The 17,771-nt window shown below is 37.4% G+C and overlaps 2 protein-coding genes across 4 annotated transcripts in view; one reads left to right on the top strand and one right to left on the bottom strand.

The window, feature by feature from the left end:
• The window catches only part of xpr1b (xenotropic and polytropic retrovirus receptor 1b), a 26,397-nt gene extending 16,183 nt beyond the window's left edge, over positions 1 to 10,214 (top strand). Inside the window, exons 3-15 of the mRNA XM_058793658.1 lie at positions 1,865 to 1,966; positions 2,820 to 3,040; positions 3,442 to 3,591; positions 3,746 to 3,829; positions 3,921 to 4,002; positions 4,228 to 4,424; positions 4,893 to 5,072; positions 5,215 to 5,383; positions 5,490 to 5,684; positions 5,950 to 6,110; positions 6,230 to 6,369; positions 7,810 to 8,031; positions 8,668 to 10,214. Of these exons, the coding sequence (XP_058649641.1) occupies positions 1,865 to 1,966; positions 2,820 to 3,040; positions 3,442 to 3,591; positions 3,746 to 3,829; positions 3,921 to 4,002; positions 4,228 to 4,424; positions 4,893 to 5,072; positions 5,215 to 5,383; positions 5,490 to 5,684; positions 5,950 to 6,110; positions 6,230 to 6,369; positions 7,810 to 8,031; positions 8,668 to 8,722 (1,958 nt within the window). The 3' untranslated portion in view covers positions 8,723 to 10,214. The remainder of the gene's footprint in view (positions 1 to 1,864; positions 1,967 to 2,819; positions 3,041 to 3,441; positions 3,592 to 3,745; positions 3,830 to 3,920; positions 4,003 to 4,227; positions 4,425 to 4,892; positions 5,073 to 5,214; positions 5,384 to 5,489; positions 5,685 to 5,949; positions 6,111 to 6,229; positions 6,370 to 7,809; positions 8,032 to 8,667) is intronic.
• The window catches only part of LOC131551069 (lipoamide acyltransferase component of branched-chain alpha-keto acid dehydrogenase complex, mitochondrial-like), a 20,443-nt gene continuing 10,709 nt past the window's right edge, over positions 8,038 to 17,771 (bottom strand). For 2 of the 3 annotated variants that reach the window (XM_058793702.1, XM_058793711.1), the window contains 5 exons: positions 17,038 to 17,204; positions 14,261 to 14,338; positions 13,957 to 14,148; positions 13,486 to 13,557; positions 10,354 to 12,344 (listed from right to left, as the gene is read on the bottom strand). In XM_058793702.1, the coding sequence (XP_058649685.1) occupies positions 12,177 to 12,344; positions 13,486 to 13,557; positions 13,957 to 14,148; positions 14,261 to 14,338; positions 17,038 to 17,204 (677 nt within the window). In that variant the 3' untranslated portion in view covers positions 10,354 to 12,176. Of the gene's footprint in view, positions 8,388 to 10,353; positions 12,345 to 13,485; positions 13,558 to 13,956; positions 14,149 to 14,260; positions 14,339 to 17,037; positions 17,205 to 17,771 lie in introns of those variants that run through there. The other variant, XM_058793721.1, reaches the window with a different exon arrangement.

Raw genomic sequence — 17,771 nt, 5'->3', positions numbered from 1 at the left:
TAAAATGTTCCTAGGATAAAGTGATGCAGGTATTTCAAGCCATGAGTCATTTTCCCAAGTCTGAGAGTCCTGATAGTGATTCATTGTCTGTCTGTCTGGACAGTATCAGCCAGACTTACTGTCATTGTGCTCTGTGTTTTGTCCCTCAGAGGGGAATATCATGCAGTTACGTCTCTATGGTGTCAAAAGTATTTACAGTCAACAGAAACTTCACATGCCCCCTAACTGTAAATGTTTGAAGTCACGACCTGTGAACTGTTATGATTATTGTGATTTAAGACCATGCTGACTTAATTAGTCTTGACTCTTGGTTCTCAGACTAAGGATCTTGGAAAGACATGACGCGGAATAATTATACAGGGATTCCTTAAAGTGATACTTCAACCAAAAATGAAAATTCTGTCGTCATTTACTGGCCCTCATGACGTTCCAAACCTGTACGGCCTTCTTTCTTGTGCAGAATGCAAAAAAGATGCACTACTGTTCAAAGTTTTTAATAAAACTTTTATTCAACAAGGACACATTAAATTGATTAATAGAAAAAATATATATATTATTTGAATAAATGCTGTTTTGTTGAACTTTCTATTCATCAAAGAATCCTGAAAAAAAGCATTACAGTTTCCAAAAAAAAATTAATAGTACAACTGTTTTAAGCATTGGTAATAAGAAATGTTTCCTGAGCACAACATCATCATATTAGAAAGTTTTCTGAAGGATCATGTTACACCAAAGAGTAGTGACTGTGGAAAATTCAGCTTTGCCATCACAGGAAAAACTACTTTTTAACATATATTAAAATTGAGAACTGTTAAAACTGTTTAATTTGTAATAATAATTCACAGTATTACTGTTTTTACTGCAAATACATAAATGCAAAACAAATAAATGCGCCTTGGTGAACGCAAGACAATTTTTTTTTTTTGTCCACCCCAGCATTCTTCAAAATATCTTCAAAGGTTGTCTACACTGGATGTGTAAAAGCAAATGTTCCAAATCCATTTGTCATGTTGTTGGAAGCTGCACAAGCATTTGGAATATCAGGGCATCAGTGTACTGTGTAGTTGCCACACTGCATCCAGTGTAGACAGAATCAGATTATAACGAGTTCTTTCGTTGCATCACACTGCTCGAATCAGGTGTAGACACGGTGTAAGGCTAGATTTTAGAACATTTACATGGGTCTTTCCAATTCTGTATAAATCTGTGGAGTTGTATGTGGAGCTCTGCTAGTGCAGATTCTGTGTGGACCTGATGACAATGATTCCTTTGCAGCTGAGACGGAGACAATTAATGCAACAAGATTACCAGAATAATGGATTTTTGGTCCAAAAGGGTATCCTCAGTTGCCTCAGAATGTATTCCAGTGTTCTCAACCTGGATGATGACCCTTATTTTAATCAGATTTCACTTGCAAAAAGGTTCATTTGAATCTTCTCTAAATGCTTGTAATGACTTTTCCTTGAGATATCTAAACTATATCCTTGAGATTTCTTCACAGAAATAAACAAGAATAACATTTTCTGTGGGCAGTGTGTGAACCTGCTACTTTTTAGCCAGTGATTTTTCAGACCCAGAGGTCATATTTACAAGGTCCAACAAATGAACCTGATGTACTCCTCTGCAGAAAGAGCTTCACTGCTTTTTTTTTCTCTTTCCCACAAATATACACACAACCTCAGATCTTTGAGCTGTGAGAGAGAACAAAGTTTTCTACAAGTTTCTTTTCCTCTTTTTCTGTACAGTAAATTACCCATCTCCTGTTTTTTTTGTTTTTGTTTTTTTATTATGTGCGTTTGTGTGTGTGTGTGTTTTCCTGAATAACTTGTTTGTTTTGTTTTTTCACGGTTGCTTCATCCTTTAGTCACAGATGAAGACACTGTCAAGAGATACTATGCCAAGTTTGAGGAGAAGTTCTTCCAAACATGTGAGAAGGAGCTGGCCAAAATCAACACATTCTATTCAGGTAACGAAGTGTGAACATTAGACTTGTTTAATGTGAAGCTCACAGTTTCTGTCTGTGCACAGTGACAGATTACACATCACACAGAGATTTAACTTTGCAAAAACAGACATTAAAGCTCCTGAGCCAAAGCCAGGACTGGCATTAAACCAGGACTGCTGTTGTTTTTTTATATCCCAATAAATAACCACCTGCTTTCTCTTTCTATCACTCACACGGTTCTCTTACTCTCATTTTGGCCCATGACCATTTGTTTATTGTCTAACCAGTGGCTCAGAGATTATTCATTTTCATAATCAATCATGATTCTTTTTTTTAAAGTTAACATAAAATAGGGTTAGCTTGATAACCACACCACTGTGGTGCTACAGCAAAACATTTTTGCACATATGAATGTTTTTTGATGTGAATGTTTGGACATGAGTGAAGGACAAGGCTTTGTTTACAAAATAAAAAAAATAGTTGGCAGTCAAGTGTTACATTGTGGCCGTGGACACATATGGATTTATGCTGAATGAGAGTTGTATGAGCCCATAAATTTGAATCAAGTCATATGCTGTTTTGTGGGCTGGTTACTCAGATTTTTACAGAAAGCTTTGTAATATAACTTTTTTTCATTCAGTAAATGTTTAATTTACTGTTAGAAATTTTTCATCTGTGTTCAGGTGTCAGTCTTTATTGCTCATCAGATTCAATATTATCACAGTTTGTGCTTGTTAGACAAGGTAACACATATGAAGTTTATTTGTACAGAGCCCTGGACATGGCATGTCATTCACAATTAGACCAGAAATATGCATTCAATCTTTCCAGCTGCATCACATACTGATGATGTTTCCATTCTTTCGTGACACAGAGAAGCTTGCAGAAGCACAGCGGCGATTCGCCACGCTGCAGAATGAGCTGCAGTCTTCTCTGGATGCGCAGCGAGAGAGCAGTCGAGCCACGGGTCTGCGCCGCCGTCGCACTGTCTTCCACCTGTCACAGCAGGAGCGCTGTAAACATCGTAATATCAAAGATCTGCAGCTGGCCTTCAGCGAGTTCTACCTCAGCCTCATCCTGCTGCAGAACTACCAGGTCTGAATGTATGCAAAACACTATTAGGCTACGGTTTACAAGCCTTAGTGCTCAGTTCTGATTGATTGTCACATCTGATTTTTTTTGATTGGCTGTTCATTGTTTTTTGTTTTTTAATAAAAAAAAAAAAATGGATTTGGGCCTCTTTTGCATCCAGTCTGAACGTAGCCTTAAATGTTTTAAAAATGTTTGAATATTGAAAATTGTCATGACATTTGGTGTAATAGACTACATGGAATCCTGTGCTCATGATAACTTTCTTATTCCCTCGGTTGTTGTTTTTTCAGTAATTCCCATTTGAGTATGATCCATCTGAAATCAAACCGTTTTTTATTCATTTTTCGATTGGCTGTTCTTTGAAATCAAACCCATTTAAAGTGTAAATGGTTTCTCTCTGTCAGAACCTGAACTTCACAGGCTTTCGGAAGATTTTAAAGAAACATGACAAGATCTTTGAGACAGCACGAGGCGCTGATTGGCGTGTGGCCCATGTTGAAGTGGCTCCTTTTTACACCTGTAAGAAGATCACTCAGCTCATCTCTGAAACCGAGGTACCATACACTCAAATGACTCTTTCCACTTTAAGTATAAGAATTTCAAACAAAAAAAACTCTCTGCTTTAAAGAACAATTGAATTGTGACCGACTGTCTGGTCGAACCAGCACAGTGGTTAGTTATTCTGACAGTATGTTCTCAAATCTCCAGGGCCTTGTTACCACAGAGTTGGAAGGAGGAGACCGACAGAAAGCCATGAAGAGGCTCCGAGTGCCCCCATTGGGCGCAGCACAAGTAGGACACTCTGTGACTTTCACTAAAACACCTTTCATTAGTACTGTTTAAAGGACATGAACATCTCACCATCCTGTGCTCTTTGTCTTAGCCTGCACCAGCATGGACCACTTTTAGAGTAGGACTCTACTGTGGTGTCTTCGTTGCTTTAACAGTCACAGTCATCATCACAGGTATATAACCTCTCATATGCCTTTTCGAAAACTGCTATTTTGATGGAGCTTTTAGTTACTTTATAAGGTCTAATATTTCGCCCGTCTCTAAAGTTCATTTACCAAATCAAAGACATATAACAACGATAATGTAACCCTGTGATCAGAATCTTTTTTTAAGGATTTGTTTTTTTTTTTACATTTAATATGTTTTGCATAATATGTTTTATGTTACGTTAACTGCAGGTGTGGTTAAACTTGTTACCGGAGAGGAGAAGAATGTTTGGCCCCTAGTGAGAATTTATCGGGGTGGTTTCCTGCTTATCGAGTTCCTTTTTTTATTGGGCATCAACACGTATGGATGGAGGCAGGCTGGAGTGAACCATGTCTTAATATTTGAGCTCAACCCCCGCAATAACCTGTCCCACCAGCATCTCTTTGAGGTAATTAGAAATCTGTGATTGAGGTTCTGAACAATAAAATTAATGTAATTTTTGATTTTAATTCCATAAAAGGTCATTTCATAACTGTTTTGTGAAACAAAGACTTATGCTAATATAACACTATAGAATTACAGTGTTTATTAGACTAAAAAGTAATTAATTTGTATGCCATTGACAAGAGATGGTTAAATATAATGCTGTTGCTTCATGTTTTAGTCCTTGATTTCATTTGACTTTTTGAATTTACAGATTTTTTTTGAAAAAGTTTTTCAAAGTTTTTGAAAAAAGAACAGTTGTATGTGTGTGTTTAAAATTATCACGGATCCCTCGGATTTATTTTGACAGCTACTTTATACATTTAGAGATTTAGCAGTGCAGAGCTCCTATCAAATTTCCTGCCAGGCTAAAAACAATGTAAAATAAAAAAGAACCAGATTTATACATGTATTTCTCTCTGTTTTTGTGCAGATTGCTGGTTTCCTTGGAGTTCTTTGGTGCGTCAGTATACTGTCCTGCCTCTTCGCCAAGTACACAATGATCCCTATACAAGTGAACCCTCTTGCTCTCTATGGATTCTTCTTCTTCTTCCTTATCAACCCTTTCAAAACGTGCTACTACAAATCTCGCTTCTGGCTACTCAAATTACTGGTAAGAGCCAGGAGAATTTCATAACACACAAGAGTATTTGTCACACTTTTATGAGACATTAATATTTCATTTGTATGTCGTTGATTCAGTTGGTCATCTCCTCTTTTCTCCTGCTTTATTGTCCACCTTTTTCTTTTCATAGTTTCGAGTGGTCACAGCGCCATTTCACAGAGTGGGGTTTGCTGATTTCTGGCTGGCTGACCAGCTCAACTCTCTAGTAGTGGTTCTGATGGACCTGGAGTACATGATCTGCTTCTACAGCATGGAATTGAACTGGTCCAAATCTGAGGGGGAGCTGTGGATTAAAGAGGGTATGCAGATGCACATTATTGTCTTTGCAGATTATAAATGGTTTTTAGGGGCATTTATTGATGCCAGGTTGATGTTTGTTTGTTTGTTTGTTTTCTTTCAAATCAGGTGGAGGGATATGTCACTCATATTCATATGGAGTACGAGCTGTAATCCAGTGTTTGCCTGCCTGGTTCCGGTTTGTGCAGTGCCTGAGACGTTATCGGGACACAAAGCGTGCCTTCCCTCACCTGGCCAATGCTGGCAAATACTCCACTACCTTCTTTGTGGTCATCTTTTCTGCGCTCTATAAGACGCATGAAAGTAAGCATGAGCTGTTACATTCTTTAACTGAATATCAGATGCTTTGGATACTGTTTGAAATTCTTTGTTTACCCAACATGACATTTTTGTTTCCACTCAAAACAAGTCTAAAAGACATACTTTGTCTGGAAGAATGTGGTTGATGTTGTTTACAAAGTAAAAGCGGACCACACACTGAACCTTGAGGAAACACCATGCAGCTAAGTCCTGTGTTTTCTTATATCTCTAATGTTCTCTTATGTCACTTCCTCTCTGTTATCATTAGCTCTTCCAGAAGGTCAGGTCTTCTTTTACCTGCTAATTGCCTGCAAGATCGTCAACTCATGCTACACCTTATTGTGGGACCTGAAGATGGATTGGGGTCTTTTTGACCGTAATGCAGGGGAGAACACCCTCCTCAGAGAGGAGATTGTATATCCACAGAAAGTAAGAATACACACACTGTTGGTTTTCATGTTTTACTATTTAAATATTTTTAAAAAGAACAGTTCTCTTCACGGCATTTACACAGTCGTTGTGTTGATTTGTGTGCTCTCTTCGAACAGGCTTACTACTACTGTGCCATAATAGAAGATGTAATCTTACGCTTTGCATGGACCATTCCACTTTCTCTTGGGGTTGTGACTACATTCCCAAACATTTCTGATATTTTGGCAACTGTCCTTGCACCACTGGAGGTCTTCAGGTGAGCACATCACACCATTTCTACCCACAACCTGTGGTGAAAAGAATGGTTTTCCCAAAAAAATTATATGTTGTAAATTTGCTCACACTTAAGCCATCCAAGATGTAGATGAGTTTTGCATTACAAAAATTTTGCCTTGCATAACTTGCTCACCAGTGGATCCTCTGCAGTGAATGGGTGCCGTCAGAATCAGAGTCCAAACAGCTGATAAAAACATCATAATAGTGCACAAGTAATCCACACAATTCCAGTTCATCAATTAACGACTTCTGAAGGAAAAAAAGCTGTTTATAAGAAACAATCCATGAAATTTTTCCAAATCTGTTCTGATGAAGAAACAAACTTGAGGGTGAAATTTTCCGAAAAGTTTAATTTTTGGTGATCTGTTCCTTTTAATAGTTGACCTATTTGAAATGATGGACAGGTTTTTCATGTCAGCTGTTTTCTATTTTAGCATTACAGGAATGCTTTATTGACCAGTCAGAAAACATGACCTAATCTATTCATTCACTTTGTTTATATTTCAGTCATTCTTGAGAAGTGGGACAAAACAGGGTGCAAAATTGAAAAAAATAAAACCTTGTACTCAGACAAATGAAACTACATTCATGTATCTTATATGTACTAAGCTACTGAGCTATGCTTTGATACAACCTCCCAACTTTTCTCTTTTTTTAACAAAATGTGCTCTTTACCTTGGGCTGTGTAATATAATTTCAACTTTATCTTTAACAGCATTCAAGATGTTTTTAACATTTCAAAACACATTCTCATGTTAGCAGACAGATTACACTTTCACATGTGACCAACAATTCCACAACAAATATAAAATATCATAATGAAATATTATCAAAATCAAGAGTCACATTTAGGTATTTTGATATATCATTGGAACACAAAATCATACGGTGTTGACATCTGACGGTGTCACAAAACAAATGGAGTTCATGTAGTAGCCATTTTGTTTTTTTTCTGTTGATGCTAGATGCTAATGGAACTTGCTTCAGGAGAATAAAATGATCTAAATATTTCAAATAATTTCCTCAGAAATTGGAAGATGGTGTTGACATATCATGGTTATGACCAGGAAATATTAACATTGTTAATATGTTAACAATTAACAATGATTGAACCCCTCTCTGTGGACACAGTTTCAGATGTTCACTGTTTGAGAAGACAACAAGTGTCATAGATTTCACATATTAATGATAAAATTAAATTAAATTGAAGGGGATAATTGTGTTAAATACATTCTATTATTAATCCCCATAACATTTACAATTGAAACTATTTTTATTTTTTAAACCTGATAGCAGTCTCAAGAATGACTGATTTATCATGCCTCCATCCCCATCAATGTCTGCTCAAAGTAATTGCATATGAATTTTCAGCAGAAAAACAGTAAAGTAACCCATCCTTATAATCTGTTGTCTGTTTTAGGCGCTTTGTTTGGAACTTCTTCCGTCTGGAAAACGAGCACCTGAATAACTGTGGTGAGTTCAGAGCTGTGCGGGACATCTCCGTAGCGCCTCTAAATGCTGATGACCAGACGCTGCTGGAGCAGATGATGGACCAGGAGGATGGTGTCAGGAACAGACAGGGAAAGAAGAACTGGAAGAGAAGCTACAGCATGTCCTTGAGAAGACCACGCCTCTCCTCCCAGTACGCTCAGCCTCACAGACACAAATCCAGACATAGAATACATAATGAGATTCGTTCTGCAAGATTGATTTAAATAGCCGACATGCCTAGTTTCTGTTACATTTACATTTCAGGAGTCCAGACGTTTTCAATCTTTTTAACCAATGAATTCACCTGGCTTTTCCAGTTACTTGTGATGTACTGGATAAGAATTAAGAACAAGGATTTAAAAAATATTTATACTCATTTCTATTTGATAAAATGCCAGTTTAAAGGTTTATTACTAGACATGACTTTTGAGGAAGTCATACTTTTTAAATTAAGCTACCTCATATATCCTGTTTTCCAAGTGGAAGTGGTTTTTACAGTGGAAAACCCTGTAAAAAAAAAAAAAAAATGTTGAAGGGGTGAATTAAAACATGATTCTATTAGCCAGTAAATGTGTATTTTGTTTAACTTGGGGGAAAAAAATTGTCTTTCTTAAAACAACTTTGAAAATGAGGTTGAATTGTTGAGAAAATCATCAAATGTTGATGTACATGAGTTAAGGTAAAGGTTTTTTTTATTAAATCTAAACAAGATTTAATAGTTTAGTAGTTCTCTCTTTATTAAAAAGACTATTTTAATGAAGGATTTCTTTTCATTTTTTATTTTTAGGTCGAAGGTCCGAGACACCAAAGTCCTGATAGAGGACACCGATGACGACACCTGACCCTTGCGTCCACAGTGGCTTGAGAAATTGTTTTTTACAGGACCATAGACCTCAGTGAGCCTCGACTTCAGAAGCTATCCAATCAATCAATCCATCACAAAGCTGCCTGACTACACACACAAACAAACACACACATTTCACACCGAGACCTCACTGACTCACACACGCAACAGGAGCAGCCACTTCTTAGTTACTGTACTGTTTTTGATTCCTTCGTTACTGCCTTGATCATTTTTGTGAAGATCCAATATGTGGAAGAAACAAAAATTGAATTCAATGGACGGTGTATATATATATACGTCAGTTCACAAACCGCTTGATGGGATATAAACCATGGACACGTCATCGCAGCAGTCGTGATCAATCAATCGGTTTGGATACTTTGTCTTTAAAGACTTTTATGATGAGGGTTTGAAGACATTCATGTAGCAGGCACATGGACTGGTTTACCCTCATTCATGAAAATGACAATTTATACTTTTTTTTTTTTTTTTTGAATGTACATTTCATTGTTATTTATGTGATGGAGAGATGCCTTGAACGTTGCTTTAAAGGAGATCTTTTAAATATAGTAAGGATTTACCTTGGACTTTTACCCAGGACCTCTGCATGCTTTTGACCGACCCTCAGGTGGCTCTGAAGAAAAAAATACTGATTTGATTCATATTTATTGAAATACATTGCCAGTTGGTTTAAACACAAGCCACCAATGTAGTTACCTGCTCTAAAATGCCAAATGAGAGTGTCTGCCTATGTTTGTTTCATGTGTCTTAAAGTCAATTCAGGTTGAATAGGTGCTGCATTGTAGACCCAGAAGAAGAGAAAAACACCCTTTGTTTTAAAAGTGTCAGGTTCATGTTAGTAGCAAGCCAAATATTAGAAGCATTCCTTGAGACCTCCTTAGCTTTCAGTTTGCTTCCTACATATGATCACCCTGAAACCCTGTTTTGTTGTTTCTTAAAGCTTGTTAAACACACACACATCTTATTCAGCAATCACATTCCACCGAAGTAGCATTCCGTGTCTGCGATCTTGTTTTTATGTTTAATTTTCAGCCAGTGTCTTCCAAAGTTTGACTAATTCTTAGGCCACCTGAGGGTTTTCAGAGGTGCTGGGAGAAATGACACTTTCCTTTTCTTTTCAGCTGAATCTTTGGCTGGCACACAAGCACAATCTGTGTGAATCATTCGTAAAACTTGTTGCATAAGTCGTCACATTCAATTCAGTGTGATAAATTATGTAAGGATGGATTTCCGAACGATTATGCCCAGGTAGTTCTCATATGATAGTTTATAATCCATTCCAATCAAAAATCTGTATTTGTACCTCTGGAAGCCTAGCTGTCTGTGAATGAGATGGATGTAAGACAGGAGGTACTGCAGTCGCACATTCATGCAATACTCAAGACTCACCGGCTACACCTCACATACTATGTCATGTACTACTGTCCCAAGTAAATGCTTGGACCAAAATAAAAAAAAAATCAAGGGTTTCTCTGTTGATGTTTTCTCATGGCATTTGTACTCATTTGTGATTGGCATTTAAGATTTATATTTCTAAATCAGAACAATAGACAAGATTGCCTCATTCAACTTGTTACAGCTTTTGCAGTGCAATATCAAACTAAAAAAGCTCTTTGATTTCAACTGAAAGCTAAATATATCCGTTGTGATTCTGAATGGGATAGTTCACCCAAAAACTAAAGTTTTAAACCCACAAGACTTGTTTTTCTTTTCACACATTATATTAGGTAGCCTTATGGGGATTGTTAACCCAAAAATTAAAGTTCTGTCAGTTTCTGGTCCCCCTTGAGGTCCATAGTATAGAGGAAAAATACTATAGAAGTCAGTGAGGACCAGAAACTCTTTGGTTTATCGGTCGACCGATATATCAAATATCGTCATTGACGATAAGTTTCTCTGTTTGGCCAATGTGTTTGAGGCGACACTTTTATTTTGATGGAGCTGAGAACGGTCACATTCTCCCTATAGTAATCAGATTTAACTGTTGAACAAAGGAGGTATACAAAAAGTATTGTAACAATTGTTTTTATCTTAATAGTAATAGAAAGGCAAACATAATACTTTCTCGTTTACCATCAGCATTTAGCAAATATGCATTTATATCATTTAAACAAATCTTTAAATGTCTAATAAACATTTAATTTCACAAACCTTGCAGTCTTAGTTGAATCCAGCAGTGAGAAGTATACATTTGTGCTCCGTAGCTTCACTGCAGACGCACGGTCTACAAACTTTAAACTTGTGATTTCAAACTATGCTGCTATACTGTAAAATATCGGCATCGGCTGTCAAAAAAAAAAACAATAACCGTCGACCACTAGTTTGGTTACCTACATTCTTCAAAATACTTGGTCCATTTTAATTACATTTAAAGTACTTGAGTTGTAGTTACACTGTTAACTTTACCCCAAACTGCAACCCAATACACTAACCCTAATCCTACACTTACTCCTAAATCTAACCATACCTCACATGTAGTTTCCCAGGAAATAAATAGTCTTGTTAGGTAATGTTAGTACCTAGTACTTAAGACCACCTAATATAAAGTGTGACCAAGATGTCTCTCCTTTGAAAGTCTATTCCACCAAAACTTTGAAGCTTCAAAAACGTCATGAAGAGATTATAAAACTAATTCATACTTAATCCAAACCTTCTGAAGAGACAAGATCGCTTTACATGATGAACAGTTTTCATTTAAGCTTTCATTTACATATAAACCTTAATCAAATATAGTAAACGGAAGCTTAAACATGCTCATGCAGCAAGATCTTGCATATCAAGCCTAAATTAAATCTGTTCATCATATTAAGCAATTGCGCATTTCATTATTTAACGAATTTTACTATGCAAAAAGCAAAACAGCTTGCTGTAAAACCTTTATTACCCTCACATTTTAGCAATCTATATATGTGTGGGTCCATTTGTTGTTTTAACTGTGAAGAAAGGACCATCATTTAACTATGACTGGCACACAAGTGGTTTTAGATGAAGTGGCTGTCTGTCAGCTCAACAGAGGCTTGTGTGAATGAAGTCTCAGAGAAAGTCAGCAAACAATGAGACACTACAGATGTTTGTCTAAGAGCCAGTCAGTATCAGCCTCCCACCCCCTATAAACAAGGCATCAGAAAAACCTACAGGTGATTTCAGACTTCGAGCCATGCTTGATGCACAGCAAATAAATGAACATTTGAAACGTGCAGCACCTGCTACATAAAAGCATTGTCAAAAACATAAGGTGAGTGTTTTGCAATCCAAAGTTACAGTAAGAGTCTTTAAGGCAACTAGAGAAAGTAGTTTTTTCCTCAGATGAATGTGAAAGCAGAAACTTGAGTGTTCACATGATAGGCACGACACTGTTTTGCAGCTATGAGTAACTTAAAGAGATACTCCAGGAAATAACGGATTGCGAGATCTGATTTCCAGAGCAGTGTTCATTTGAGGTCCAGGGCCATGGAAGCTGGGTTCTCCAGGTAAGAGCGCCACAGGTTGGAGAAACGGGACATGGTAGCACCATCAATGACACGATGATCGGCAGACCAGCTGACGTTCATGATGTACGCTTTCACTACCTCGTCACAGGAGTTAAACCTGGGCAGCACCTGTGATGACGCAGAGAAACAGCTTGTAGCTTAAAGGTGCGGAATAAGCTAAATTTGAAAGGACAAAAAAGGTCCATTGTTTACTGTCAAGAGTGTAGCGATGTATGAAGCACAGCTCACACAGACGTCACTTTCAAACCAAGCTACTTTCAGTTGGTTAATGTGGCAAATTTACGTGACCAACTTAAACCCAACGCATGGGGAAAACGTTCGTCCTCACACAAAATCACAATCACGTGGATTCCTAATGAAATCCTACTGAAATTTGCTGAACAACAATAAAGAAAAAAGTTTTTAAATCTTATGAACTGTATTTATGTTGGTTTAATATAGTTCTGATAAACTTTTACAACATATGTGTCAATTTAATGGCTCTAAAAACGTCGTGGTGTAAACGTCAAGTAAAAAGTAATTACATATTTTTATTAAACTTTGAATACATGTTGGTGCCCATATCTTGGTGAAAGAAGTGTATATCAAAAATGTTTTGTTTTTTTGGGGGGAGGGGAGTTGCACCACATGCCATTTTACAACCAAGAACTAATCTCACCTTGCCAAAAAAAATTAAAATATAAGATCATTTAATTTTTTTAAGAGACCTTTTGTCCTTGGAGTCCACTCTATGATATAATTTCCGATTTGTGTGTTTATTTATGCATGTTGGTTGCACCACATGACTTTAATTTAACGAAGAAGAAAAAAAAGAGTTTATTCTAATATTAAAATGCAGTAAAGCCACATTGTAATAAAGAAAAAAACAGTAATAAAAGATTATGCCAAACTTAATTTTTTGACATCAAGACAGTTGATTTTTTGGTTCATGAGTTTAATACGCAAGTTTATGCCCAGTCCATAAAAATTCTAAAAAAAGAGTTATGTTCAAAGTATGTATGAGATCCATTTTTAAATGTACTTTTGAACAAATTAATCGATGGGACAAAAAAGTGAGCGAGTATCATTTCACTGACTCTTAAGATACTGTTGATATGCTGGGCAACATTTAGGCATATATGGGTTATTATAAATATGGTTTATAATAAAGAATACACAAAAAATATAAAATATACCAAAAAAAAAAAAAAACATTTATTGTAGATCACCTACTTTTTTTATTAAAGTGTGAAGAAAACAAGCAGCTCACCTGGATCTTTCCCAAAGCTCCGATGGCCACCTCCGGGGGCAGAATCACCGGCTTGGCATACGTCCCTCCAATCTAAACAAAAAACGACCGTTTTAATTCCCTTATGATGAGAGATCTGATCATTGCTAGATAGCAAATAGAAGCCCATTGAAAGCCTGCTGTTGTTTGAGTGCTTAGCCTGTAAAACAAGCTCTTAGACTCTCATATATAACCTTCAAAAATGACAGCATAATGATCATGAGACCCAAAACAGGGTGATACAGCGTTCCAGACCAAATACAGTGTGTAATTTATGCACCACTAGTGGGTAAAAAAAGAACTGCAATCTGTTCAAGCATCAAATGACGGTTTTTCAGAAACCTGTTTAGTCACAGTTATTGTTGCAATTCAGTTTGGTGGCACTAAAGCTGTAAAAACTGCACACTTGGGAATCTGCATCCAAAGTCTAAAACCAGGTGGGTGGAGTCTCACCGAGCCAATGTTGGAGAGTGTGAAGGTTCCTCCTGTGAGTTCAGCGGAGCCCAGCTGTCCGGCTGAACCCAGAGCCTGCAGACGGTTGAGCTCCACAGCAATGTCAAAAACACTGAGGGCCTGAACGCTCTTCACATTGGGCACCAGGAGGCCCTGAGGAGTGTCCATCGCCAAGCCGATGTTATGAGACGCCTGACAACAATGAAAATGTTACTCATGTTGGGCTGTTTAGGACTTTTAAGCAAACCGTGGTCACAGAATGAAAGACTGTGACATGACTGAAGTGTTTTGGGGTTGGTCTTGCCTTGAATGTGATGTTCTGGCAGCCTTCATCCACAGAGGCATTGAGAACAGGAAACTGCAAGAGCCCGAGTGACGCAGCCTGAACAAAACAGTAAGAATACAAGCTATAATTATAATCTGACCTCAAACACGTGAGGTTAAAGGAATAGTTCACCCAAAAAAGAAAACGGTGTCATCATTTACACATACAACCTCTGTGAGTTTCTTACTTCTGGCGAACATAAAAGAAATTTTGAAGAATGTTGGTCACTGGTCCCCATTAACTCCCATGGTATGTTTGAAAAAATACAATGGAAGTCGATGGGTACCAGAAACTGTTTGGATACCTACATTCTTCAAAACATCTTCAACAGAAGAAACAAACTCCAAACAAATTTGGAACAACTTGAAGGTGAGTAAATCATGACAGAATTGTAATTTTTGGGTGAACTATCCCTTTAATATTCACATAGTTAAAGCAAGTGTCCACATTCAATCTCTCTCTCTCTCTGACATTTCCTGCCTTTCATGGAAATATTTTAATAATTATAGTGACTGCACAAATAAAGAGCCATTCCGTTTTTGAAATGTAAAAAAAAAAAAATTATCCTGCATTCCAATTTATATCAATCAAACTGCAGTTGGGTTGTTTTGATTAAATAATAATTCCTAAAAAAAAAAAATACAGCTAACTATCACAAAAATATGATAATAACACAAAAAAACATGATTTATGAAAATTATGCAAGTAAACTCTTCATACACACATACACACACACACACACACACACACACACATACACATACAGGTGCGTATCAAAAAATTTGAGTATCATGAAAACCTTATTTCAAAAAGTGAAACTTTCATATATTCTAGATTCATTGCATGTAAAGTAAAACATTTCAAACGTTTTTTTGTAAATTTACACATTTAAAATTTAATTTTTTTTGGAATTTATACTGTAGAGATGGTCATTTAATGAAACTTAAAATGTAAATTTTTGACTTTCATGAGCTGTAAGCTCAAATCATCAAAATTAAAACAAAAAAAACTTTTGAAATGTTTTACTTTACATGCAATGAATCTAGAATATATGAAAGTTTCACTTTTTGAAATAAGGTACAAAAAATAAACTTTTTCACGATATTCTAATTTTTTCAGATGCACCTGTATATACATTCACATACGCATACGCATACATATACATATACATATACATATACAGTGGGTACGGAAAGTATTCAGACCCCCTTAAATTTTTCACTCTTTGTTATATTGCAGCCATTTGCTAAAATCATTCAAGTTCATTTTTTTCCCTCAATGTACACACAGCACCCCATATTGACAGAAAAACACAATTGTTGACATTTTTGCAGATTTATTAAAAAAGAAAAACTGAAATATCACATGGTCCTAAGTATTCAGACCCTTTGCTCAGTATTTAGTAGAAGCACCCTTTTGATCTAATACAGCCATGAGTCTTTTTGGGAAAGATGCAACAAGTTTTTCACACCTGGATTTGGGGATCCTCTACCATTCCTCCTTGCAGATCCTCTCCAGTTCTGTCAGGTTGGATGGTAAACGTTGGTGGACAGCCATTTTTAGGTCTCTCCAGAGATGCTCAATTGGGTTTAAGTCAGGGCTCTGGTTGGGCCATTCAAGAACAGTCACGGAGTTGTTGTGAAGCCACTCCTTCATTATTTTAGCTGTGTGCTTAGGGTCATTGTCTTGTTGGAAGGTAAACCTTCGGCCCAGTCTGAGGTCCTGAGCACTCTGGAGAAGGTTTTCGTCCAGGATATCCCTGTACTTGGCCGCATTCATCTTTCCCTCGATTGCAACCAGTCGTCCTGTCCCTGCAGCTGAAAAACACCCCACAGCATGATGCTGCCACCACCATGCTTCACTGTTGGGACTGTATTGGACAGGTGATGAGCAGTGCCTGGTTTTCCACACATACCGCTTAGAATTAAGGCCAAAGTTCTATCTTGGTCTCATCAGACCAGAGAATCTTATTCAGGTGTTTTTAGCAAACTCCATGCGGGCTTTCATGTGTCTTGCACTGAGGAGAGGCTTCCGTCGGGCCACTCTGCCATAAAGCCCCGACTGGTGGAGGGCTGCAGTGATGGTTGACTTTCTACAACTTTCTCCCATCTCCCGACTGCATCTCTGGAGCTCAGCCACAGTGATCTTTGGGTTCTTCTTTACCTCTCTCACCAAGGCTCTTCTCCCCCGATAGCTCAGTTTGGACGGACGGCCAGCTCTAGGAAGGGTTCTGGTCGTCCCAAACGTCTTCCATTTAAGGATTATGGAGGCCACTGTGCTCTTAGGAACCTTAAGTGCAGCAGAAATGTTTTTGTAACCTTGGCCAGATCTGTGCCTTGCCACAATTCTGTCTCTGAGCTCTTCAGGCAGTTCCTTTGACCTCATGATTCTCATTTGCTCTGACATGCACTGTGAGCTGTAAGGTCTTATATAGACAGGTGTGTGGCTTTCCTAATCAAGTCCAATCAGTATAATCAAACACAGCTGGACTCAAATGAAGGTGTAGAGCCATCTCAAGGATGATCAGAAGAAATGGACAGCACCTGAGTTAAATATATGAGTGTCACAGCAAAGAGTCTGAATACTTAGGACCATGTGATATTTCAGTTTTTCTGAAAATATATATTTTTTTTTTTTTTTTTTATTCAGATTTCCATGTCTGGAAAAGTATTTGATCTGACAGCGTGATGGTCCTTGAATATTTAATGTGTCTGAATAGAAACAGGTGGCAGTGGTGGAAGGTAACAGGAGAGCACCTTGATGAAGAAAGGCATGTAGCTGAGTTTGACACCGCGAGACTCTGCCAGGTCCTTCAGCTGTGAGCGTAACCGCACTAGCTGCGTCAGGTCGACCTCATCACAGTAACCGAAGTGAGGAATCTTCAGAGCAGCAGTCATGGTCTTCACCATGGCCTTCTGGAAACCTGCATGACCATATGGAAGAGACAGCCAATCAAGAACATGTGAATCAATGACAAATAAGAGTGTCACCAATTATAAAAGGGGGATATCTTTGTTGAGTTAAAAACATGCAAGTTCTTAAGGCCCATTCGCACCAAGGACAATAACTGTAACTATAAAAAGTTTTAATATTCATTCTAATTCTGTGGGAATAGTGACATCAACACCACAATTATGACAATAACAACACAGAGAAACACTGGAATCACTTTCAGAATCATCTTTTCTGCTTGATGAACAATAAAAACATTGACAGCCAATCAGAATCCACCTGGCTTTCAAGAGCTTGAGTATTTGCAGATGACAAAACTGTAGCACGTTATCATTCTTGGTGTGAACAGGTCTTAAATATCTTAAGCATTTAAAGCAGCAGATGGCAAAACTGAAACACATGCATAAATATTTGAGCATTGCTGTGGAAACTAATATAGTTATTGATATATTTATCTTATAATTATCCTTTTTGTATTCATGCTTGTTTCATATGGTTTTAAAAACCTAAAATGTCATGTGGAGTCAGTGGCGCCTGC

Source organism: Onychostoma macrolepis, chromosome 02 (assembly GCF_012432095.1).
Source record: "Onychostoma macrolepis isolate SWU-2019 chromosome 02, ASM1243209v1, whole genome shotgun sequence".
NCBI classification, from domain to species: domain Eukaryota; kingdom Metazoa; phylum Chordata; class Actinopteri; order Cypriniformes; family Cyprinidae; genus Onychostoma; species Onychostoma macrolepis.
Note: the sequence above shows the minus strand (reverse complement) of the source record. Positions and strands in the feature narration are given on the sequence as shown.